Here is a 26,606-nt window from a genome sequence, read left to right on the forward strand (position 1 = left end):
AGGCTGGAATCTAATCGAGGGGTTCAGGGGTCTGTTATTTATGGGGTCTGTTACTTTGCGCTGAAGGGAGGGGGGATTCGGTGGTCAGTGGGTGATGAGGGTCAGGGCAGGGTTGCTAGGGTGAGGTGGGTTTGTTAATTGGGTGATATATTGCCCTGGCCCCAGGGGATGTGGAAGATGAGCTGCTCCTAACCCTGAGCCCTGTCCTTGCCCCCCCCAGCCCGGGATCTACAGGGTGCCCGGCTGCGAGCGGGTGGTGAGGGAGCTGAAGGACAAGTATGTGCGAGGGAAGGGCCTCCCTCTGCTGAGCCGAGTCGCCAACATCCATGTGGTCTGTGGGCTGTTGAAGGACTTTCTCCGTAAACTGAGTGAACCTGTGGTGACCTTCAGACTCCATGCAACCTTCATGGCAGTGGCAGGTACAGTGACCCCGTCTCCTTCGGTACATCCCGGGTATCTTAACATGTTCTCCACTTTGCATCCTCGGCTGTATTCTGTAAAGTTCTAGACGTGGGATTTACTGTTGGTGTTGGGTCCTGCCTGGATTAATTAGAATTCACAGCACAGAAACAGGGCCAACTGGTCCGTGCCGGTGTTTCTGCTCCATACGAGCCTCCTCCCACCCTCTTCATTTCACCCCATCAACATATCCCTCTATTCCTTTCTCCCTCGTGTTTATCGAGCCTCCCCTTAAATGTACCTGTACTATTCCCCTCAACCACTCCCTGTGGCAGCGAGTTCCACATTCTCACCACTCTCTGGGTAAAGAAGTTTCTCCTGAATTCCCTGTTGTTTATTAGTGACGATCTTATATTGATGGCTCCTAGTCTGGTCTCGCCCACAAGTAGAATCATAGAATGGCTACAGCGCAGGAGGAGGCCATTCGGCCCGTCAAGCCCGTGCGGACACTCTGCAGGAACACTTCAGCTAGTCCCACTCCCCCGCCCTTTCCCCGGAACCCTGATTTTTTATTTTTTTATTTTTTTTATTTTTTTTTTAGCTACTTCTCCAACTCCCTTTTGAAAGCAGTGATTGAATCTGCCTCCACCGCCCTCTCAGGCAGTGCATTCCAGATCCTAACCACTCGCTGCGTAAAAAAGTTTTTCCTCATGTTGTTTTGGTTCTTCTGCCAATCACCTTAAATCTGTGTCCTCTGGTTCTCGACCCTTCCGCCAATGGGAACAGTTTCTCTCTATCCACTCTGTCCAGACCCCTCATGATTTTGAACACCTCTATCAAATCTCCTCTCAATCTTCTCTGCTCCAAGGAGAACAACCCCAGCTTCTCCAGTCTATCCACGTAACTGAAGTCCCCCATCCCTGGAACCATTCTTGTAAATCTCCTCTGCACCCTCTCTAAGGCCTTCACATCCTTCCTAAAGTGCGGTGCCCAGAATTGGACACAATACTCCAGTTGGGGCCGAACCAGTGTTTTATAAAGGTTCATCATAACTTCCACACTTTTGTACTCTATGCCTCTATTTATGAAGCCCAGAATCCCATAAGCTTTTTTAACCACTTTCTCAACCTGCCCTGCCACCTTCAACGATTTGTGCCCATATACCCCCAGGTCTCTCTGTTCATGCACCCCCTTTAGAATTGTACCCTTTAGTTTATATCGCCTCTCATTCTTCCTACCAAAATGGATGACTTTGCACTTTTCCATGTTAAATTTCATCTGCCACGTGTCCCCCATTCCACCTCACCAGCCTCTCTCTGTCCTCCTGAAGTCTATCACTATCAATAACAATTTGTACAACAACAACATATATATTTATATAGCACCTTTAACTAGTAAAACGTCCCAAGACACTTCACAGGAGTATTATAGGACACACAATTTGACACCGAGCCACCTAAGAAATTAGGGCAGATGACCAGAAACTTGGTCAAAGATGTAGGTTTTAAGGAGGAGAGGTTTAGGGAGGGAATTCCAGAGCTTAGGGCCTCGGCAACAGAAGGCACGGCCGCCAATGGTGGAGCGATTATAATCCGGGATACTCGAGGGCAGAATTAGAGGAGCGCAGATATCTTGTGGGGAGGGAGGGGCGAGGCCATGGAGGGTTTGAAAACAAGGATGAGAATTTTGAAATTGAGGCGCTGCTTAACCGGGAGCCAATGTAGGTCAGCGAGCACAGGGGAGATGGGCGAACGGGACTTGGTGCGAGTTAGGACACGGGCAGCCGAGTTTTGGATGACCAAGTTTACGTAGGGTGGAATGTGGGAGGCCAGCCAGGAGTGCGTTGGAATAGTCGAGTCTGGAGGTAACAAAGGCATGGATGAGGGTTTCAGCAGCGGATGAGCTGAGGCGGGGCGGAGACGGGCGATGTTACGGAGGTGGAAGTAGGCGGTCTTTGTTATGCTGTGGCTCTGTGGTCAGAAGCTCATTTCAGGGTCAAATATGACACCAAGGTTGCGAACAGTGTGGTTCAGCCTCCGACAGATGTTGGGGAGAGGGATGGAGTCAGTGGCTCGGGAACGGAGTTTGTGGCGGGGACCGAAAACAATGGCTTCGGTCTTCCCAATATTTAATTGGAGAAAATGTTTGCTGATCCAGAACTGCATGTTGGACAAGCAGTCTGACAATTTAGAGACCGTGGAGGGGTCGAGAGAAGTGGTGGTGAGGTAGAGCTGGGTGTCGTCAGCGTACATGTGGAAACTGACGCTGTGTTTTCGGATGATGTCGCCAAGGGGCAACATGTAGATGAGAAATAGGAGGGGCCAAGGATAGATCCTTGGGGAACACCAGAGGTAACGATGCGGGAGCGGGAAGAGAAGCCGTTGCAGGTGATTCTCTGGTTACGATTAGATTGATAAGAATGGAACCAGGCGAGTGCAGTCCCACCCAGCTGGACAATGGTGGAGAGGCGTTGGAGAAGGATGGAGTGGTCAACCGTGTCAAAGGCTGCAGACAAGTCAAGAAGGATCAGGAGGGACAGTTTACCTTTGTCACAGTCACAAAGGATGTCATTTGTGACTGAGAGCCGTTTCAGTACCGTGGCGGGGCGGAAACCTGATTGGAGGGATTCAAACATGGAATTGCGGGAAAGATGGGCATGGATTTGGTAGGCGACAACACGTTCACGGACTTTGGAGAGGAAAGGGAGGTTGGAGATGAGGCGGTAGTTTGCAAGGACGGAGGGATCAAGGTTTGGTTTTTTGAGGATCCTCCTCACTGTTGACTCTGCCTCCAAGTTTTGTCATCTGCAAATTTTGAAATTGTGCCCTGTACACCCACGTACAAGTCATTAATATATATCAAGAGAAGCAGTGGTCCTAGTACCGACCCCTGGGGAACACCACTGTATACCTTCCTCCAGTCCGAAAAACAACCGTTCACCACTACTCTCTGTTTCCTGTCACTTAGCCAATTCCGTATCCATGCTGCCACTGTCCCTATTATTCCATGGGCTTCAACTTTGCTGGCAAGCTTATTATGTGGCACTTTGTCAAATGCCTTTTGGAAATCCATGTACACGTCAACCGCATTGACCTCATCAACTCTCTGTTACCTCATCAAAAAACTCAATCAAGTTAGTTAAACACGATTTGCCTTTAACAAATTCATGCTGGCTTTCCTTAATTAATCCACACTTGTCCAAGTGACTGTTAATTTTGTCCCTGATTACTGTTTCTAAAAGCTTCCCCACTACCAAGGTTACACTGACTGGCCTGTAGAGAAGTGTGAACATCTCCACCTACTCTGTCAAACCCTTTCATAATTTTAAAGGCCTCTATCAGGTCACCCCTCAGCCTTTTTTTCTACAGCAAAGAGCCCCAGCCTGTTCAATCTTTCCTGATAGTTATAACCCCTCAGTTCTGGTATCATCCTTGTCAATCTTTTTTGCAGCTTCTCCAGTGCCTCGATCTCCTTTTTATAATATGGAGACCAGGACTGTGCACAGTGCTCCAGGTGTGGTCTAACCAAGGTATATGGAGACCAGAACTGTGCACGGTGCTCCAGGTGTGGTCTAACCAAGGTATATGGAGACCAGAACTGTGCACGGTGCTCCAGGTGTGGTCTAACCAAGGTATATGGAGACCAGAACTGTGCACGGTGCTCCAGGTGTGGTCTAACCAAGGTATATGGAGACCAGAACTGTGCACAGTGCTCCAGGTGTGGTCTAACCAAGGTATATGGAGACCAGAACTGTGCACGGTGCTCCAGGTGTGGTCTAACCAAGGTATATGGAGACCAGAACTGTGCACGGTGCTCCAGGTGTGGTCTAACCAAGGTTCGATACAAGATTAACATAACTGGGTTTCTGGGAGAGTTTTGAGTCCTCTTGTCCCTTTTAACCATATCAATTGTCCGAATCCATTCCTTTCATTGGCAGCTTTTTAAAGTTATTGTAAGCCGTTCCCCACTCCCAATGAGAAAGGAAAGTTAGTGAAAGGTTTGTAAACCTGAAAGAGTAAAATTATTCAAAATAAGAGTCTAAAGGGGCCGTTGTGAATCTGGAGGGAAGGTTCTGTGAAGTTGTTGTCTTTTCGGTTCGGGTGGCGAGTGAACCCTGGCACAGACCGGCTGGGCCCAGTGGCCTCTTTCTCTGCTGTGAAGACGATGTAATTTTTCAAAGTTGTTCAACCTCAACACTGTCAACACCTGCATTACTTTTTGTGCTTAAAAAATTTAATTATCATTTGTTAAACATCGGGAATCCAAGCAAAGTGGGAGTTTTCGAGTTTAAAATCAAACTCTCAAATAATGTGAATGAAGCCACTGAATTCAGAGTAGGCTGTGTCCCAGCGATCAATTCCCCCACTGGTGCTGGAGTCGATGTAATTCAGTTACGATTGGTGTTTTCTTTCAGTGTCTCTGCACAAGACTAAACCTGATTGGCCAGAGATTGGAGATTCCATGAACCAGCGGCAGTGTAAGGGTTAAATACGACCCGTCACATGTTCCAGTCTAGGGTTTGTTTTCTTCATTCAATGGGATGTGGGCGTCGCTGGCAAGGCCGGCATTTATTGCCCATCCCTAGTTGCCCTCGAAGGTGGTGGTGAGCCGCCGCCTTGAACCGCTGCAGTCCGTGGGGTGAGGGTTCCCCCGCGGCGCAGTCCGTGGGGTGAGGGTTCCCCCGCGGCGCAGTCCGTGGGGTGAGGGTTCCCCCGCGGCGCAGTCCGTGGGGTGAGGGTTCCCCCGCGGCGCAGTCCGTGGGGTGAGGGTTCCCCCGCGGCGCAGTCCGTGGGGTGAGGGTTCCCCCGCGGCGCAGTCCGTGGGGTGAGGGTTCCCCCGCGGCGCAGTCCGTGGGGTGAGGGTTCCCCCGCGGCGCAGTCCGTGGGGTGAGGGTTCCCCCGCGGCGCAGTCCGTGGGGTGAGGGTTCCCCCGCGGCGCAGTCCGTGGGGTGAGGGTTCCCCCGCGGCGCAGTCCGTGGGGTGAGGGTTCCCCCGCGGCGCAGTCCGTGGGGTGAGGGTTCCCCCGCGGCGCAGTCCGTGGGGTGAGGGTTCCCCCGCGGCGCAGTCCGTGGGGTGAGGGTTCCCCCGCGGCGCAGTCCGTGGGGTGAGGGTTCCCCCGCGGCGCAGTCCGTGGGGTGAGGGTTCCCCCGCGGCGCAGTCCGTGGGGTGAGGGTTCCCCCGCGGCGCAGTCCGTGGGGTGAGGGTTCCCCCGCGGCGCAGTCCGTGGGGTGAGGGTTCCCCCGCGGCGCAGTCCGTGGGGTGAGGGTTCCCCCGCGGCGCAGTCCGTGGGGTGAGGGTTCCCCCGCGGCGCAGTCCGTGGGGTGAGGGTTCCCCCGCGGCGCAGTCCGTGGGGTGAGGGTTCCCCCGCGGCGCAGTCCGTGGGGTGAGGGTTCCCCCGCGGCGCAGTCCGTGGGGTGAGGGTTCCCCCGCGGCGCAGTCCGTGGGGTGAGGGTTCCCCCGCGGCGCAGTCCGTGGGGTGAGGGTTCCCCCGCGGTGCAGTTAGGGAGGGAGGTCCAGGAGTGGTGCATGGGATCTTGATGGGTCTGTGCAGTTCTGCCTGCGGTGTGAAGCTCCAGTCCGTGTGTGGGTACTCTCTCTGCTCTGGGTTTTCTGTAGATCTCCCACATGACACGAGCACCGGGGACCTGTGTCAAGCTGTGTCCAACCTGCCTCAAGCCAACCGAGAGACCCTGGCCTTTCTGATCATCCATCTCCAGAGGTAAGATTTGCGACTCTGAAACTGGCCAAGTCCATGGGATGTCCCGAGACCTCAACGTGCCCTTGGCCCCAGTCCAGTTTGAGGCTCGTGTCCTTGTTGAGTTCCACAGACTTGCATTTCTCCATCACCTTGTGATGTCTCTGGAAAAACACCTTGGTGAGAAGACCATAGCCATCATATGCACAGCAAGATCCCAGAAACAGCATTGCGATGACTGACTGAGTGAGAGCGAGAGCTCCCCTGCTCTTCCGATAGTGCTGTGGGACCCATAACATCCACCCAACAATCAGACGGGGCCTCTGATTAACGTCTCATCTGATAGACGGCCACTCTGACAGTGCGGCGCCCCCTTGGATCTGCAGTGGCAACACACCCCGAGTCTGCGGTGGGGGGTGGTGGGGCGGGCGTAGTTGGTCCCCTTCACAGGCCCAGCCCAAAGGTTGCAGCCAGTGACCTGGGCTTGTGCTGGAGGCCGTGGGGCAAAGGACCTACTCGTGTCCCAGGGTCTGTTGGAGAGATGGCGGGCGGTGGGGGGGAAAACCGTCTGTGACCTTTTCTATCTCCTGGCCAGGGTGATGGGGAGCCCGGAATGTCGGATGGATAAACGGAACCTCGCCAGAGTCTTTGGCCCAACGATCGTGGGACACTCCAACCCGAACCCTCACCCGTTGGAGGTCTTCGAGGACACGAAACGCCAGCCACAGGTTAGTGCCCGGTGCCCGGGACTCTGCCTGCGTAACGCCTTTCCCAGGGCATTGGGTTGCAAGGCAGACTGTGTACGGATCGGTGGAGAGGCCTGCTCCAGGGTTTGAGGTGGAGGTTTGATCACCATACTGCAAGATACGTCCGAGTTCAGGATCGATCCAGGCCTTGGTGGGAGCATTGAGCAACAAAGAAAAGTTCAAGCAACTCAACTTACTTTCACTGAAGAGAGGGTGAGGATAGAATCCGAGCATGATGCTGCACAGGAGGCCATTCGGCCCATCGTGCCTGTGCCAGCTCTTTGAAAGATTCTATCCAATTAGTCCCGCTCCCCCGCTCTACCCCCAGAGCCCTGTGAATGTTGACGGCTCAAGTATTTCTCCAATTCTCTTTTGAAAGTTACTATTGAATCTGCTTCCACCGCCCTTTCAGGCAGCGCGTTCCAGATCACAACATCTGAGTTTATTAAAATAATATATATTTCTCCTCCTCTCCCCCCTGGTTCTTTTGCCAATTCCCTTCACTCTGTGTCCTCTGGTTACTGACCCTCCTGCCACTGGAAACAGTTTCTCTATTTACTTTATCAACACCCTTTATGATTTGGAACACCTTTATCAAATCTCCTCTCAACCTTCTCTGCTCCAAGGAGAACAACCCCAGCTTCTCCAGTCTCTCCACGTAACTGAAGTCCCTCATCCCTGGAACCATTCCAGTAAATCTCCTCCGCACCCTCTCCAAGGCCATGGGGATGTCATCCAGGTCTGCAAGTAATGAGGCCCAGACAAGGTGAAGTGTAATAAGTTATTTAATTGGGACAGTGAGGCCACAATACAAAATTAGAGATTAAGATAAACCTTTCTCTCAGGATAGTGTGTGGAACAGACTGAGACGACCATTCCAGGACCATTGGGATCTTTCAACACTGCAGGAGGGGTGTCTGCACCCCTTTGAGGGGGAGGATAGAGAGCAGACCAGTTTATTCACTTGGGGTTTGGAAGAGTACAAGAGATCTCGGTGGGCGAGGGCCACGAGGAATTACCTCGAATGAATCGTTGGATAATCTTTATCCAATGGTTGTTTGTGAACAGTTTGTATTTTTCTATCCAATCAGAGGGCCGGATTGGCAAATACAGAATGACAGAATTCGCACAGGAAGAGGCCATTTGGCCCAACTGGTCCGTGCTGTGTTTCTGCTCCACACGAGCCTCCTCCCATCCCTCCTCTTCTCACCCCATCAACAAATCCTTCTATTCCTTTCTCCCGCGTGTGTTTATCAAGCTTCCCCTTAAATCTATCTGTGCCATTCGCCTAGACCGCTCCCTGTGGCAGCGAGTTCCTTATCTCGCCTCTGATCAAACCACACTCTGAACCTGCAGCTCTACTGGAACCCTGCAGGGGGCAGCAGAGATGGTGAAATGGCTCTCTGGTGCCCCCAGGAGTAAAATGGTGGAACTGCAGCTGTTAATAAATCAATGGTTTGATTAAAGAATCTAAACACTGTCGGCTGTTGGCATTGAGCTTCTCTGTCCACATTGGGTGCACGGCACAATTTCAAAATTTGCAGATGACACAAAACTTAGAAGTACAGTGAACAGTGAGGAGGAGAGTGATAGACTTCAGGAAGACACAGACAGGCTGGTGGAATGGGCGGACACGTGGCAGATGAAATTTAACGCAGAAAAGTGCGAAGTGATCCATTTTGGTTGGAAGAACAAGGAGAGGCAATATAAACTAAAGGTACAATCCTAAAGTGGGTGCACGAACAGAGAGATCTGGGGGTATATGGGCACAAATTGTTGAAGGTGGCAGGGCAGGGTGAGAAAGTGGTTAAAAAAGCTTATGGGATTCTGGGCTTCATAAATAGAGTTATAGAGTACAAAAGCAAGGAAGTGATGATGAACCTTTATAAAACACTGGTTCAGCCTCAACTGGAGTATTGTGTCCAATCCTGGGCACCGCACTTTAGGAAGGATGTGAAGGCCTTAGAGAGGGTGCAGAAAAGATTTACGAGAATGGTTCCAGGGATGAGGGACTTCAGTTACGTGGATAGACTGGAGAAGCTGGGGTTGTTCTCCTTGGAGCAGAGAAGATTGAGAGGAGATTTGATAGAGGTGTTCAAAATCATGAGGGGTCTAGACAGAGTAGATAGAGAGAATTAAAAAGTAATATAAGGGTTAAGTCATGGCAGTAGAGCTCGGACCTGTGTCATGCTCCTCCTGTAACATGTGGGAAATCAGGGACGCTTCCTGTGTCCCTGACGACTATGTGTGCGGGAAGTGTGTCCAGCTGCAGCTCATGTGGGACCGCATGACGGCCCTTGAGCTGCAGATGGACTCACTTTGGAGCATCCACGATTCTGAGAGGGGTGTGGATAGCACATTTAGTGAGTTGGTCACACCGCAGGTTAAGGCCAGCGTAGACAGTACATGGGTGACCAAAAGGCAGAGCAAGGGCAGGAAGGTAGTGCAGAAATCCCCTGGGGTTGTCTCCCTTAGCAACAGGTTCACCGTCTTAGGTACTGTTGTCGGGGGGGGTGACGCATCGGGGGAAGGCACCAGCAGCCAGGCTCATGGCACCATGACTGGCTCTGTTGCAAAGAAGGGAGGGAAAAAGAGTGGCAGGGCTATAGTAATAGGGGATTCGATTGTAAGGGGAATAGATAGGGGTTTCTGTGGTCGCGACCGAGACTCCAGGATGGTATGTTGCCTCCCTGGTGCAAGGGTCAAGGATGTCTCGGCGCGGGTGCAGAACATTCTGGAGGGGGAGGGGGAACAGCCAGTTGTCGTGATACATGTTGGTACCAACGACGTAGCTAAAAAAAGGGAAGAGGTCCTACAAGTAGAATTTAGGGAGTTAGGAGCCAAGCTAAAAAGTAGGACCTCGAAGGTAGTAATCTCTGGATTACTACCAGTGCCACGTGCTAGTAAGAGTACAGAGAACAGGATAGTTAGGCTAAATACGTGGCTTGAGCAGTGGTGTAAGAGGGAGGGTTTTAAATTTTTGAGGCATTGGAACCAGTTTTGTGGTAGGTGTGACCTATACAAAAGGGACGGTCTACACCTGTGCAGAGATGGAACTGATGTTCTCGGGGTAATTTTTGATAAAGCAGTTCGGGAGCATTTAAACTAGTATGGCAGGGGGCTAGAAACCTATGTAGTGAAATAGAGGAAAGTGAAAGGCAGACAGAAATAAATGGTAAAAGGGTGAGGAACAAAAAACAAAGGGCCAAACTAATTCATAAAAAATGTGAGCATAAAAAAAGCCTGAGGGTTTTATACCTTAATGCGAGAAGCATCAGGAACAAGGTAGATGAATTAGCTGTGGAAATAGAGGTTAATAATTATGATCTAATTGGGATTACGGAAACATGGTTGCAGGGTGAGCAGGGCTGGGAGCTTAACATACAGGGGTATTCAGTATTTAGGAAGGATCGACAAAAAAGAAAGGGAGGAGGGGTAGCATTGCTAGTAAAAGAGGGGATAAATGCAATTGAAAGGAAGGATATTAACTCAGTTAATACAGAATCTATATGGGTGGAGCTAAGAAATAGCGAGGGGCGAAAAACATTAATAGGAGTGGTATATAGGCCTCCAAATAGTAAAATAGAGGTTAGGGAGGGCATCACGAGGGAAATTAGAGAAGTGTGCAATAAGAGCACAGCTGTCATCATAGGTGACTTTAACTTACATATAGATTGGACTAGCCTAATCAGTAAAAATAATGAGGAGGAGGAATTCCTTGAGTGTTTAAGGGATGGTTATCTGGATCAATATGTCGAGGAACCAACTCGGGAACAGGCTATATTGGACTGGGTACTGTGCAATGAGAAGGGACTAATCAGTAATCTTGTTGTACGGGGACCCTTGGGTCAGAGCGATCATAACATGATCGATTTCTCACTCGAAATGGAGAGCGAAGAAATTGACTCAGAGACTAAGGTCCTGAATTTAAACAAGGGGAATTATGATGCCATGAGACGGGAACTGAGTAGGTCTGATTGGACAACGTTCCTGAGAGGACTGGAGGTAGATAAACAATGGCAAACATTTAAAGATAGAATGACAAAATTGCAAAAATTGTTTATACCAATCTGGCATAAAAGGAAATCTAAAAAGGTGACTCAACCGTGGATAACAGGGGAAATTAGAGACAGCATAAAATCCAAAGATAGGGCGTATAAAATAGCCAAAAAAAGCGCCAGAGCGGAAGATTGGGAACAGTTTAAGATAGAGCAAAGGAGGGCAAAGGGCATGATCAAGAGGGGCAAAATAGCTTACGAAAACAAGCTGGCGGAAAATATAAAAACTAACTCCAAAAGCTTTTATAAATATATCAAAAGGAAAAGACTGGTGAAAACCAAAGTTGGTCCATTGCAGTCAGATACGGGGGAATATATAATGGGAAATAAGGAAATGGCAGATCAACTAAATGCATACTTTGGGTCAGTCTTTACGAAGGAAGACACAAAAAACCTCCCTGGGATATCGGGAAAAATAGGGACATTGGCAAAGGAGGAACTGACGCAAATCAATATCTCTAAGGATATGGTGTTAAGGAAGCTAAAGGGATTGAAGGTGGACAAATCCCCAGGGCCTGATAACATGCATCCTAGGGTACTGAAGGAGGTGGCCCTAGAGATAGCGGATGCACTAAGGATGATTTTTCAGAATTCATTAGACTCGGGAACAGTGCCGATGGATTGGAGGGTAGCTAACGTTACCCCACTATTCAAAAAGGGGGGTAGGGAAAAAGCAGGTAATTACAGACCTGTAAGCCTTACATCAGTTGTGGGCAAAATGCTGGAGTCCATCATTAAGGATGAAATAGCGGAGCACTTAGCAAATGGGGACAGGATAGGACAGAGTCAACATGGATTTACAAAGGGTAAATCGTGCTTGACTAATCTATTGGAATTTTTTGAGGGAGTAACTGGTAGAATAGATGGGGGAGAGCCAGTAGATGTGGTGTACCTGGACTTCCAAAAGGCCTTCGATAAGGTCCCACATAAAAGATTAGCATGGAAAATTGAGGCTCATGGGATAAAGGGGAAAGTTTTGGCGTGGATAGGGAACTGGCTGTCAGATAGAAAACAGAGAGTTGGAATAAACGGCTCATTTTCTGAATGGCAGGCAGTAACAAGTGGGGTACCACAGGGATCTGTCCTGGGCCCCCAGCTGTTCACAATTTACATTAATGACCTGGATCAGGGAGTCGGATGCAGCATTTCCAAATTTGCAGACGACACTAAACTAGGAGGTGGGGTGGGCTCAGAGGAAGAGACCAGGAAGCTCCAGAGCGATTTGGACAGACTGGGCGATTGGGCGGATAAATGGCAGATGCACTATAATGTGGACAAGTGCGAAGTTATCCACCTTGGGTGCAGGAACGGGAGGGCAAATTATTATTTAAATGGCAATAGATTGGGAGAGGGGGAAGTACAGAGAGACCTGGGTGTTCTTGTACACCAGTCACTGAAGGCGAGCATGCAGGTGCAACAGGCGGTCAAGAAGGCAAACGGTATGCTGGCCTTCATAGCAAAAGGGTTAGAATACAGGAACAGGGATACCTTGCTGCAGCTGTACAGGGCACTGGTGAGACCACACCTCGAGTACTGTGTACAGTTTTGGTCGCCTCATCTGAGGAAGGATGTTCTTGCCATGGAGGGGGTGCAGCGGCGATTCACCAGGCTGATACCAGGAATGGCGGGAATGACCTATGAGGAGAGACTATGTAGTTTAGGGATGTACACACTGGAGTTTAGAAGATTGAGAGGGGACCTCATAGTGTATAAAATTCTGACAGGTCTAGACAGACTGGATGCAGAAGGAATGTTTCCCTTGGCGGGTGAAAACAGAACTAGAGGACATAATTTAAGGATAAGGGCTAAACCATTTAGGACAGAGATGAGGGGGAATTTCTTCACTCAGAGAGTGGTGAACCTGTGGAACTCATTGCCACAGAGGGCAGTGTACGCCAGCTCATTAAATATATTTAAGAGGGAATTAGATATATTTCTACGGGCAAAAGGGGTTAAGGGTTACGGAGAGAAGGCGGGGACGGGATACTGAATTAAAGGATCAGCCATGATCTCATTAAATGGCGGAGCAGGCACGAAGGGCCGAATGGCCTACTCCTGCTCCTATCTTCTATGTATCTATGTATCTATGTAAACTGTTCCCATTGGTGGAAGGGTCGAGAACCAGAGGACACAGATTTAAGGTGATTGGCAGAAGAACCAAAGGCGACATGAGGAACTTTTTTACGCAGCGAGTGGTTAAGATCTGGAATGCACTGCCTGAGAGGGTGGTGGAGGCAGATTCAATCGTGGCTTTCAAAAGGGAGTTGGAAAAGTACCTGAAGGAAAGAAATTTGCAGGGCCCCGGGGAAAGGGCGGGTGAGTGGGACTAGCTGAAGTGTTCTTGCAGAGAGCCGGCACGGGCTCGATGGGCCGAATGGCCTCCTGTGCTGTAACCATTCTCTGATTCTCTGAATTATAATGAAGATTGCCTGTAAAATCCTTCCACCTATTGATGGCACTGCAGTGCCACATTGACAGAGAATTTCCATTATAAATGTGGATATAGAAATTTATAATGGAATTATCAAAATACGGATGGAATGGATGACTTTAAAAATGGGGATTGAATTAAATCCACATGCTATGCTCCAATTATCCCCCGCCCTCTGACCCCATTCACCTGAGGACTGCACCTGGTCTTCCTGCTGAGCAGCAACGTCTCGATTTTAAAATGATAATCCTCATGTTTCACTTCCCTCCACAGCCTCGCCCCTCCCTATCTCTAATCTCCTCCAGCTCCACAACACCCGAGATCTCTGCACTCCTCTAATTCTGGCCTCTTGAGCATCCCTGACTTTGTAAATATAAAAATCTCTGAGCGACAAGAGAGCCAGTCTATGGATTGAATTTGTAAGGACAATGACAGCATGCTGGATGTTGGAAAGTTAGTACCATGTGCCTCCTGCTGGGGTAAAGCAGGAACTGCAGGAGCCTGTGGGCAGGATGACATGGGTTGAGATTAGACCCAGCTAGGAGACAGCGAGATCTAAAAGGACCCGAAGTTCGGTGTGATTATCAACAGCAACTGAGCTCCACAGATGGTGGAAAAATCTAATCGAGTGGGTTAAAATGATCAAAGGGATTTCATAGGATAGATAGAGGAAAACTATTTCCTCTGCTGGGGGGGTCCAGAACAAGGGGACAGAACCTTAAAATTAGAGCCAGGCCGTTCAGGGGTGACGTCAGGAATAAATAATATTGGTGCAGTATAAGGTTCGGACAGTGTAGCAGGAGCTTTACTCTGTATCTAACCCGTGCTGTACCTGCCCTGGGAGTGTTTGATGGGACAGTGTAGAGGGAGCTTTACTCTGTATCTAACTCGTGCTATACCTGCCCTGGGAGTGTTTGATGGGACAGTGTCGAGAGAGCTTTACTCTGTATCTAACCCCGTGCTGTACCTGCCCTGGGAGTGTTTGATGGGACAGTGTAGAGGGAGCTTTACTCTGTATCTAACCCGTGCTGTACCTGCCCTGGGAGTGTTTGATGGTGCAGTGTAGAGGGAGCTTTACTCTGTATCTAACCCGTGCTGTACCTGCCCTGGGAGTGTTTGATGGGACAGTGTAGAGGGAGCTTTACTCTGTATCTAACCCGTGCTGTACCTGCCCTGGGAGTGTTTGATGGGGACAGTGTAGAGGGAGTTTTACTCTGTATCTAACCCGTGCTGTACCTGCTGTTAAGTCTGTGTGTTATAATGAGAATTACTACACAGACCACAAGAGTAACTTTTTAACAGGTCTTTACTAGTCGAAGGTCAGGGCTGAACTGCCCAATCAATCATTACGCAGCACTTATATACCGGTGTGGTCACCACCGGTATTACAGTATACAGCCAAGATAAAGTAGTGCATCTCTTAAAATAGTTCTCTTAAAGGTGGAACGGTTACATACACCACAATCCTCCCTTTTTAGCTTAACAGTATATATTCCCCATTAAACATAACATAATAACATATATACACAACTTCCTGTAAAAACAGTTCACAGATTCAGTCTCTGGAGGCTTCCTGACTCGGTCCGGATAATGCCTCAGTGGTGTAGTAGTTTCTTTTGGCAAGGTCGATTCGGCTTGAATGCCAGTGTCGGGTTCATCTGGTTCCAGCATCACTGGATCGGAGGTAGATACTATGGGTATCTCTGCTTCATCATTAGGCGTATAAAGTTGTGGTGTAGGTTGTCCCTTTTCGGATGACTCTATGATCTGGTCAGCATGGCGCCTTATTATGCTTTCACCAATGTCCATGGTATACATCAGCGGTCCTAGTCGTGTGCAAATAGTTCCAGGCTGCCATTTCTCGGTACGGTAGTCTCGGGCCAAAACTTGTTGACCTATCTGGAAGGTTCTAGTTGGCCTCTCATTCATGCCTTGAAATTGCCGGTTCTCTACGTCCCTTCTGATGTTTGGCTTGATCAAATCCAGCCGGCATCTTAGTCTTCTATTGAAAAACATCATGACGGGAGTTTGGTTTGTAACCGCATGTGTTGCATTCCTGTACGCAAACAAGAAGTTATCTACCTTATGTTGTAGATTTATGTCTTCATTACCCATGGCCTTTATGGCCTTCTTGAAGGTCTGGACAAACCTTTCAGCCAATCCATTGGTGGCGGGATGGTATGGGGCGGACGTGTAGTGCTTAACCCCATTGTTTTTTAAGAACTTCCTGAATTCTTCGGACACAAATTGTGGTCCATTATCAGAACATATCTGTTCCGGCAGCCCATTCCTGGCAAATATGGTCCTTAATACGGTGATGGTTTTTTCCGTGGTGGTGGAGGACATCTTTATTACCTCCGACCACTTGGAGTGTGCATCCACCGCGATTAAGAACATTGAGTCCATAAATGGACCAGCAAAGTCGATATGTACCCCTTGCCATGGAGATGATGGCTACTCCCATGGGTGTAGAGGGGCTTGTGGTGGGGCGTTTTGGACCTTCTGGCATCCTAGACAGCTCTTGGTCATTTCTTCGATGTCTCCATCGATACCTGGCCACCACACAAACGCTCTGGCTAGGTTCTTCATTTTCACTCCACCCAGATGCCCCTCGTGAAGCTCCTTTAGCACTTTATGCTGAAGTTTGGGTGGAATCACCACTCTGGATCCACACATCAAGGTTCCTCGGCACACTGACAGCTGTTCTCTTCTTTGCGAGAATGCTGGCAACAGTGGTTCGCCATGTGCTGGCCATCCCTTCACCGTTAAATCGTAGACTTGTGAGAGAGTCGGGTCATTTCTCGTTTCCTTTTCAATGGTAGAATTTGTTACTGGTAGACATTCCACTATGGTTGAGTGGAACATCTCCACTGGGTCCACTGTAGGCGCCTCTTCTACCGTTGGCAACGGTAGGCGCGATAAACCGTCAGCATTCCCATGCTGTTTTGATCCTTTGTATTCTATGTCATATTGGTGTGCCCCTAGGAAAAGGGACCACCTCTGTAGCCTTTGCGCTGTCATAATGGAAACGCCCTTTTTAGGGTTGAATATGGATACCAACGGCTGGTGGTCTGTCAGCAGTGTAAACTTCTGGCCCTGCAGGTAATGATTAAACTTCTTTACTCCCCACACCAGGCTGAGAGCCTCCCTATCTATCTGAGCATAGTTGCGCTCAGCGGAGGTCAATGATCTGGATGCAAATGCGACTGGCCTTTCCAAGCCATTTGGCAACTTGTGTGAGAGTACTGCTCCAATACCATAAGGAGAAGCATCACAAGCTAAACGAATAGGTAGCGTTGGGTTGAAATGAGCCAACACTTCCTCTGAGGTGATCGATGCCTTGCTTTTGCGAAAGGCCTTCTTGCAGTCCTCGCTCCACTTCCATGGTACTCCTTTCTGCAAAAGAGCATTCAGCGGGTGCAGCACCGTGGATAGATTTGGCAGAAACTTATGGTAATAGTTAATCAACCCTAGGAACGACCTCAACTGGGACACATTTTCCGGAGCGGGAGCCTTCACAACAGCTTCGATCTTGTCAGGTGACTTGTGCAGCCCCTCCTGGTCAATGACATGACCACAGTACGAGATCCGTTTCTGAAAGAACTCACATTTCTGGCGATTAACTCGAAGTCCATATTCCTTCAATCTGGTGAGCACCAGTTTCAAATTTGCAAGGTGTTCCTCATCGTCATCTCCTGTAATCAGGATATCGTCCAAGTAACATTGAGTGTTTGGAATTCCCTGTAATACCTGCTCCATGGCCCTCTGCCAAATTGCTGGAGCCGAAGCTACTCCAAAAACCAGTCTATTATATCGATACAAGCCTCTGTGCGTGTTGATTGTGAGATACTGGCGCGACTCTTCCTCAACTTCCATCTATAAGTACGCTTGCGCCAGGTCTATCTTGGTGAAGTGTTTCCCGCCAGACAATGAAGCAAAGATATCCTCAATCTGCGGAAGCGGATATTGCACCGCGTGAAGCATCGGATTAACTGTGATCTTGAAGTCTCCACAGATGCGGACCTTCCCCGGTTCCCCTGGCTTGTTACTCGATGAACGCTTCATGACGGGAACAATGGGCGTGGCCCACTCACTCCAGTCCACCTTAGACAGTACTCCTGAACGTTCAAGCCCTTCCAGCTCAGCTTCCACAGCAGGTCGTATCGCATAAGGTACCGGTCTGGCTTTGAAAAATTTTGGGTTTGCATGTTCTGCAATCTTGATTTTTGCCTTGATTCCTCTGTGTTCCCAGTCCCTGTTGGAACACCTCTTTAGCCTCATCCAATATTCTGGACAATCGTTCAGGTTTGACATATTTTTTTCCGGAATCTACCGTTATTGCTTTTAGGGAGTGCCAGTCCATATTTATTTTCCTGATCCACTCCCGTCCCAGAAGTGGTGGACCTCCCTCAGGTAGTACATATATGTCCATTCCTTGGTGTTCTTTGCCCTTGTGTATCACCTTGACTTTTATCTTTCCGATGGGGTATACTCTTTGCCCCGTGTATGTCTGCAATACTATCTCCGTATCCCGTAGGGGAATATGTGTGAATAACCTTTTGTAATCTTGCTTATTCATGACCGTCAACGCCGATCCGGTGTCCAATTCCATCTTCACTTGGACTCCTGCTATCTGCAGTGTGACCCAGATAGTTTGTAGGTCAGCTTCCTTACTCACATTGTGAATTCTCAGACTACCCAGTTCCTTGCTGTTGGGAGTCTGAATCCGAATTCTGTTCATCCGAACTCTTCTCAGCCACCTTATGTACCTTTCTGCACTTTTCCTGCGGTGACTTTTTGTTGCTGGTCTTCTTTCCTGACCGGCATACTTTAGCTATGTGACCAAGCTTGCCACATTTTCTACATTCCTGGTTTTTAAACCAGCATTGGTTCTGATCGTGTGTTGTCTTTCCACAACGATAACATTTCGTTGTACCCAAAGCCATTTGATCTACGCTGAGTACCGCTGCCTTCAGCTGCATTTCCGCAGTGCCTCTCGCTGCGGCTTCATGCGATGCTGCAATAGTGACAGCCTTATCAAGTGTAAGATCATTCTCTTCAAGCAGCCGCTTTTGTGTTCCTTCTTTCGACAATCCACACACGAATTTGTCTCTCAGTGCCTCTGTCAGGCTTTCCCCAAACTGACAGTATTTCGCTAGCTTACGCAGTTCAATTAAATACTCCGCGTTGCTTTCCTCTTTCAGTTGCGTTCTCGCATAAAATTTAAATTGTTCCGCTAACATCAGCGGTGTGGGGTTCAAATGATTTCTCAGGACAGCAACAATATTAGCGAAAGCCTGATCCGCCGGTTTAGCTGGTGATAGAAGATGCTTCAATAGCCCGTATGTCTTCGCACCCATTGAGTTTAGTAAGGTTAGTGCTTTATCTTCATTTGATATTTTATTTGCCTTACAATATATCTCTATGCGTTCTACATACGTGGTCCAATCTTCAACATTGGGATCGAAATCGTTGATGTTACCACGCTTAGGCATCCTCGCAATCTTTTTGAGAAACAAAAAGAAATTGGCGGCTTCCCGCGTTTGCCTTTCTCCCCCGCTGGCTGTAATGGCGATTGCCGTATTGCTGCGTTCGCCCTCCCCAGCGGTTCTCAAATCGTGCCTCCCAGCCCCTCTTGCAGTCCGGTCCTTTTCCCCCCCGGCTGCGGCTGAGTTCTCCGCGGTTTTTTTTTATGTTCTCCCGCGCCTTACGCTGTCCCGGTCACTGCGCCTCGCGGCCTCGGTAGCTGCCTGGCCTTTTTCACCGGTCGAGCTCTCTCCCGACGCTGTTGCGTCTCCCAGCCCGCTTGCAGCCCGGTCTTTTACACCGGCTGCGTTTGCATTCACCGCGGCTCCCGTGCCTTACGCTGCCCCAGTCTCAGCGCCTCTGGCCCCGACTTCTGTCCGGCTCTTTTCCCCGGCCGTGGTCGAGTTCTCCGCCCTTATATCCTCCGTTTTCCCTCCCCTACTTCACAGCCAACGTGGCCGACTTGCTGCTCGTCGCTGATCGGCTTACCCACCACCGTGATAGAAGGGATGATCACTGCCTGTTGCTGCTGGAAGGCTTTGTGTCAGAATTCTTCCTTTGCTCTGCAGACCCGAGTCTTTTCTCAGCAGAATGATGAGGGCGGATGCCTCTTCTTGACGCCCGTTAAACTGCCTTGGATATATCTCTGCCGCAGGGTAAGATCGTACTCGTCGCCACTGTTAAGTCTGTGTGTTATATTGAGAATTACTACACAGACCACAAGAGTAACTTTTTAACAGGTCTTTACTAGTCGAAGGTCCGGGCTGAACTGCCCAATCAATCATTACACAGCACTTATATACCGGTGTGGTCACCACCAGTATTACAGTATACAGCAGCCAAGATAAAGTAGTGCAACTCTTAAAATAGTTCTCTTAAAGGTGGAACGGTTACATACACACCTGCCCTGGGAGTGTTTGATGGGACACTGTAGAGGGAGCCTTACTCTGTATCTAACCCGTGCTGTACATGCCCTGGGAGTGTTTGATGGGGACAGTGTAGAGGGAGCATTACTCTGTATCTAACCCGTGCTGTACCTGCCCTGGGAGTGTTTGATGGGGCAGTGTAGAGGGAGCTTTACTCTGTATCTAACCCGTGCTGTACCTGCCCCGGGAGTGTTTGATGGGACAGTGTAGAGGGAGCTTTACTCTGTATCTAACCCGTGCTGTACCTGTCCTGGGAGTGTTTGATGGGACAGTGTAGAGGGAGCTTTACTCTGTATCTAACCCGTGCTGTACCTGCCCTGGGAGTGTTTGATGGGACAGTGTAGAGGGAGCTTTACTCTGTATCTAACCCGTGCTGTACCTGCCCTGGGAGTGTTTGATGGGACAGTGTAGAGGGAGCTTTACTCTGTATCTAACCCGTGCTGTACCTGCCCTGGGAGTGTTTGATGGGACAGTGTAGAGGGAGCTTTACTCTGAATCTAACCCGTGCTGTACCTGCCCTGGGAGTGTTTGATGGGACAGTGTAGAGGGAGCTTTACTCTGAATCTAACCCGTGCTGTACAACTGAAGCATCATTTCCAGCCCGCGAGATAAAGACCAACACTCAGTTTGTTTTGTTGATTGCTTTTTTTACCTGTCTACAAGCTTTTAGTGATTTCCGTCCCAAATCTCAGCTCCTCCACAGTTCCTTGTGTCTCCCGTCAGAGAATACTTTGAACTATCTGTCTTGGGTCCAGAGGTTGGCCTCGCATCTGCCCATGTGAAACTCTGTTTGCTCCAGTTTTGCCCTCACAATCTGTCAATGCTCCTTTGCAACTTCCTGCTCCCACCTGCACCATTTACTGTGCCTCCTAATTGGGGTTGAAGAGCAGTGTCGCTCGATTGGGCCCTGAAACCCTCCCTTTGTCTGGCTGATCGAAATCCGCTTGCTGCTGTTGATCGTTCTTCGCTCCTTCAGGTTGTGGAAAGACTCCTCTCATTGCCCTCCGACTATTGGACACAGACTGTGCCGGTGGGACAGAAGATGGCCCAGATGGGAACCAGCGTCAGTGGACCAGGCCTCTTCACACCCGGTGAGAACGCTGCTTCCATTCTACCTTAGTTAAACATTGGGTGAAATGCCGAGGCCCTCGGTGCAGAAGAATGGAGGTAGCTTGGGATGGAGTGGCTGGGATGGCAAGCTTGTGGTTTGTAGGTCAGTGGAGGAGGGGCCTCCCCGATACAGGAGTGTGAGAGGGGGATTAGAGACCTCCCCTGATACAGGAGTGTGAGGGGTTAGAGGGACCTCCCCCTGATGCAGGAGTGTGAGAGGGGGATTAGAGACCTCCCCTGATACAGGAGTGTGAGGGGTTAGAGGGACCTCCCCCTGATGCAGGAGTGTGAGGGGTTAGAGGGACCTCCCCCTGATACAGGAGTGAGAGAGAGGGGTTAGAGGGACCTCCCCTGATACAGGAGTGAGAGAGGGGTTAGAGGGACCTCCCCCTGATACAGGAGTGTGAGGGGGGGGATGAGGGACCTCCCCTGATACAGGAGTGTGAGGGGTTAGAGGGACCTCCCCTGATACAGGAGTGTGAGGGGTTAGAGGGACCTCCCCTGATACAGGAGTGTGAGGGGTTAGAGGGACCTCCCCCTGATGCAGGAGTGTGAGAGGGGGATGAGGGACCTCCCCTGATACAGGAGTGAGAGAGAGGGGTTAGAGGGACCTCCCCTGATACAGGAGTGAGAGAGGGGTTAGAGGGACCTCCCCCGATACAGGAGTGTGAGAGGGGGATGAGGGACCTCCCCTGATACAGGAGAGGGGTTAGAGGGACCTCCCCAGATACAGGAGTGTGAGAGAGGCCTCCCCAGATACCGGAGTGTGAGAGAGGGGGGCCTCCCCGATATAGGAGCGTGAGGGGGGAGCAGAGGGAACTCCCCAGGTAACTGAGCAGGATTCAAGTCTTGACTATCGGTAAATCCTAAGACTGTTAAGAATGGGTGAAGGGAGATGTGTGTGTGATTGAGGAGACGAGCCCTCTGGAGGCAGGTACAGTGATCGGGGTTGGAGTGAAGGGAGGTGGAAGTGGTTGTGTGATGTGTTCGGGTGGCAATTTCACCATAGCGGAAACCTGTGGCGCTGGTGGGAAGCGGCTAACTGGTGAATGGGCATATCCTGCTGTGCCAGGAGGTGGCAGCTTAAGAGGGTCTGCCGCTAATCGAGTATGCGGGCAGCTTGGGATATAACCAACCCTGTTGTTATGGGACTACAAACATGAGGGTGGCTGGTGTGTGAAATGACCTCTGGACGTCCCAAAGCACTTTACAGCCAATGAAGTACTCAGTGCAGTCACTGTTGTAATGTAGGAACCGCGGCAGCCAATTTAAGCACAGCAAGCTCCCACAGACAGCAATGTGATCATGACCAGATAATAACAAGAATTAGGAGCAGGAGTTGGCCATTCGGCCCCTCGAGCCTGCTCCGCCATTCAATAAGACCATGGCTGATCATCGACCTCAACTCCACTTTCCCGCCCGATCTCCATATCCCTCGATTCCCCGAGAGTCCAAATATCTATCGATCTCAGCCTTGAATATGCTCAACGACTGAGCCTCCATAGTCTTTTGGGATAGAGAACCGAGTGAAGAAATTCCTCCTCATCTCAGTCCTAAATGGCCGACCCCTTATCCTGAGACTGTGACCCCTGGTTCTAGACTCTCCAGCCAGGGGGGAAACATCCTCTCGGCATCTACCCTGTCAATCCCCCTCAGAATCTTGTATGTTTCAATGAGATCACCTCTCATTCTTCTAAACCCCAGAGAGTATCGGCCCAACCTACTCAATCTCTCCTCATAGGACAGCCCTCTCACCCCAGGAATCAATCTTTGTCATGTTGCTTCAGGGATAAATATTGGCCAGGACACCGGTGAGAACTCCCCCGCTCCTCGAAATAGAGCCGTGGGATCTTATGTCAATCTGAGATGTTATGTCGGTTTAACATCTCGTCTGAAAGACAGTCCCTCCGACAGTACAGCACTCCCTCAGTACTGCCCCTCCGGCAGTGCGGCGCTCCCTCAGTACTGCCCCTCCGACAGTGCGGCGCTCCCTCAGTACTGACCCTCCGACAGTGCGGCGCTCCCTCAGTACTGACCCTCCGACAGTGCGGCTCTCCCTCAGTACTGCCCCTCCGACAGTGCGGCGCTCCCTCAGTACTGACCCTCCGACAGTGCGGCGCTCCCTCAGTACTGACCCTCCGACAGTGCGGCGCTCCCTCAGTACTGACCCTCCGACAGTGCAGTGCTCCCTCAGTACTGCCCCTCCGACAGTGCAGTGCTCCCTCAGTACTGACCCTCCGACAGTGCGGCGCTCCCTCAGTACTGCACTGGGAGTGTCTGCCTGGGCTATGTGCTCGAGTCTCGCGTTCTGTCCTGGGCACCATCGCGAGCTGACACCAGGGACTCTGCAGTGAAGTATCGGCTGCGTTGCCATTGGCAGCTTCTGATTGGTCACATTTCCGACTCGAGGCAGCAGTGTTTGTTTTGAATCGATGTTCCCATCAGTCGATCCAAACCCGCGCGGGTTTCCCTGGGTTTGGCGTCTCGTGCTCGGCACCACGATGGGTTGGGGAGGCATGATGTGAGGGGCGCAGGGACCACGGTGGGTGGGGGGGGTTGGTGGCCGCAGGGACCACGGTTGGGGGGGGGTGCAGGGACCACGGGGGGGGGGGCGGGGTGCAGGGACCACGGTTGGGGGGGGGGGCGCAGGGGCCACGGGTGGGGGGGGGCGCAGGGGCCACGGGTGGGGGGGGGGGCAGGGACCATGGTGGGTGGGGGGGGGGGACGCAGGGACCATGGTGGGTGGGGGGGGGGGACGCAGGGACCACGGGTGGGTGGGGGGGGGCGCGCAGGGACCACGGTGGGTGGGTGGGTGGGGGGGGGGGCGCAGGGACCACGGTGGGTGGGGGCGCAGGGACCACGGTGGGTGGGGGGGGCACGCAGGGACCACGGTGGGTGGGGGGGGGCGCGCAGGGACCACGGTGGGTGGGGGGGGGCGCAGGGACCACGGTGGGTGGGGGGGGGCGCAGGGACCACGGTGGGTGGGGGGGGGGCGCAGGGACCACGGTGGGTGGGGGGGGGCGCAGGGACCACGGTGGGTGGGGGGGGGCGGGGCGCAGGGACCACGGTGGGTGGGGGGGGGGGGGGCGCAGGGACCACGGTGGGTGGGGGGGGGGGGGGGCGCAGGGACCACGGTGGGTGGGGGGGGGCGCAGGGACCACGGTGGGTGGGGGGGGGCGGGGCGCAGGGACCACGGTGGGTGGGGGGGGGGCGGGCGCAGGGACCACGGTGGGTGGGGGGGGGCGCAGGGACCACGGTGGGTGGGGGGGGGGCGCAGGGACCACGGTGGGTGGGGGGGGGGGGCGCAGGGACCACGGTGGGTGGGGGGGGGGCGCAGGGACCACGGTGGGTGGGGGGGGGCGGGGCGCAGGGACCACGGTGGGTGGGGGGGGGGGGGCGCAGGGACCACGGTGGGTGGGGGGGGGGCGCAGGGACCACGGTGGGTGGGGGGGGGGCGGGGCGCAGGGACCGCGGTGGGGGGGGGGGGGGGCGCAGGGACCACGGTGGGGGGGGGGGGCGCAGGGACCACGGTGGGGGGCGCAGGGACCACGGTGGGGGGGGGGGGCGCAGGGACCGCGGTGGGGGGGCTGTGTTGCTGGGCTCTAACCCCCTCTCCCCCCTCAGGGCGCTTGTTTAAACCGCTGACCTCTCCGGAAGTGGCCGAGATGAACCCGTCGGCCACCTGCTGTCTGCCACCCGGCATGTTGATGTGAGTACGGTGGGGGTGGCGGGGCGGGGGTGGGGGACTCGCAGGTGAGGGGATCTGTTGCTAACGGCCCTCTCCTGTTGTATTCCCACAGGTCCGGGAACATTTTCCCGTCGCCAACACTGCATTAAACCAAAAGCAACTGGGGGGGAAAACCCGGCAGAAATGTCCACTGGGAACAATCACCGCCCCGAAAACCCCACCGGCAAAACCGGTCTCCCCTCGCCCGACCACGTCAAGTGTTCAGAGCGACGCACTTCCCTCATTTATAACCTCTCTCGAACCCATTTTGTGCCTGTGGTTGTCCCAATCTCCATTGTTGGATCACTGTATCCGGACAAGTGACGGGGGGTGGGGACCCAGGGAGTGACTGGGGGGGATTGGCCAGGGGGTGACTGGGGGGGGGGGACCCAGGGGGTGACTGGGGGGGGGGGGGGTTGGTTGGCCAGGGAGTGACCGGGGGGGATTGGCCAGGGGGTGACTGGGGGGGGGGGGACCCAGGGGGTGACTGGGGCGGGGGGGGGGGGGGTTGGTTGGCCAGGGAGTGACCGGGTAGTTCTGATGGGGCCGAAGTGCGGCGCAGAGCCGAGAGGGACATTGGACACCTGTGAAACAAGAGTTCCTGTTTGGGGAAAACGGTCAATGTGAATGGGGGAGGGGGAGGGAAACCAAGGTTACACAGCGCGAGGCCATGTAATGTAAAATAAAATATTCTCATTCACCAAATGACTGCTCCTGTTTTCAAATCCCTTGATAATCGTGATTATGGGGCAGAGTTTGAGTCTCTGAGATCAGCACCTCAATGATCAGAAACTTGAAACAATTGTTTCTTGGGTTCAAGTGGGTGAAAGTCTCACCTGGTGGGGGACTGAGCCCCACTGCCAGCAGGAAAGGCCCAGGCTCCGGCCCGGTCTGTGCTGAGAGCTGGCATTACCCGTGGAACCCCACTGGACATTCCAGACCCCGTCACTGGGCTGGGCGGCTTCTGCTGTTCTGTGGCCTCCAGTTACCGATCGGCCATTGTGTGTTGGCCAAAATCATTGAGTGTTGGTGAGAATCCTACAGCACTGAAGGAGGCCATTTGGCCCCTCCAGCCTGCTCCCCCATTCAATAAGGTCATGGCTGATCTTCTACCTCATCCCCACTTTCCTGCACTATCCCCATATCCCTTGATTCCCTTAACATCCAAAAATCTATCGATCTCAGCCTTGAATATACTCAACGACTGAGGCTCCACAGCCCTCTGGGATAGAGAATTCCAGATTCACCACCCTCCGAGTGAAGAAATTTCTCCTCCTCTCAGTCCTAAATGGTCTACCTCTTATCCTGAGACTGTGACCCCTGGTTCTAGACACTCCAGCCAGGGGAAACATCCTCTCAGCATCTACCCTGTCAATCCCCCTCAGAATCTTGTATGTTTCAATGAGATCACCTCTCATTCTCCTAAACTCCAGAGTATCGGCCCATTCTACACAATCTCTCCTCATAGGACAGCCCTCTCATCCCAGGAATCAATCTAGTGAACCTCCGTTGCACCGCCTCCAAGGCAAGTATATCCTTCCTTAGATAAGGAGACCAAAACTGTGCCCAGTACTCCAGGTGTGGTCTCACCAAGGCCCTGTCCAATTGGAGCAAGACTTCCTTACTCTTATACTCCAAACCCCTTGCAATAAAGGCCAACATGCCATTTGCCTTCCTTATTGCTTGCTGTACCTGCATGCTAGCTTTCTGTGTTTCTTGCACGAGGACACCCAAATCTCTCTTAACACCAACATTTAAAAGTTTCTCACCATTTAAAAAAAATAGTTTTTCTATTTCTCCTACCAAAGTGAATAACCTCACATTTCCCTACATTATACTCCATCTGCCACCTTACTGCCCACTCACTCAGTCTATCGATATCCCTTTGCAGACTCTGTGTTCTCCTCACAGCTTACTGTCCCACCTAGCTTTGTATCGTCAGCAAACTTGGATACATTACACTCGGTCCCTTCATCTAGGTCATTAATA

The 26,606-nt window shown here is 51.7% G+C and overlaps 1 protein-coding gene and 1 long non-coding RNA gene across 5 annotated transcripts in view; one reads left to right on the top strand and one right to left on the bottom strand.

The window, feature by feature from the left end:
- The window catches only part of LOC147120747 (rac GTPase-activating protein 1-like), a 38,487-nt gene extending 13,503 nt beyond the window's left edge, over positions 1-24,984 (top strand). For all 4 annotated transcript variants that reach the window (XM_085986986.1, XM_085986987.1, XM_085986988.1 and 1 more), the window contains 6 exons: positions 221-419; positions 6,015-6,117; positions 6,689-6,821; positions 20,757-20,871; positions 24,515-24,599; positions 24,691-24,984. In XM_085986986.1, coding sequence (XP_085843112.1) covers positions 221-419; positions 6,015-6,117; positions 6,689-6,821; positions 20,757-20,871; positions 24,515-24,599; positions 24,691-24,727 — 672 coding nt within the window. In that variant the 3' untranslated portion in view covers positions 24,728-24,984. The remainder of the gene's footprint in view (positions 1-220; positions 420-6,014; positions 6,118-6,688; positions 6,822-20,756; positions 20,872-24,514; positions 24,600-24,690) is intronic.
- On the bottom strand, positions 19,581-20,059 carry LOC147120748 (uncharacterized). The gene is made up of 2 exons (XR_015078231.1): positions 19,824-20,059; positions 19,581-19,756 (listed from the first exon to the last, which is right to left on the bottom strand). It is a non-coding gene; the product is annotated as an uncharacterized LOC147120748 (long non-coding RNA).
- Positions 24,985-26,606: the final 1,622 nt, after the last annotated feature.

The sequence above is a fragment of the Somniosus microcephalus genome, chromosome 4, assembly GCF_052327205.1.
Source record: "Somniosus microcephalus isolate GS21.2 chromosome 4, FLI_Smic_1.0, whole genome shotgun sequence".
NCBI lineage: Eukaryota > Metazoa > Chordata > Chondrichthyes > Squaliformes > Somniosidae > Somniosus > Somniosus microcephalus.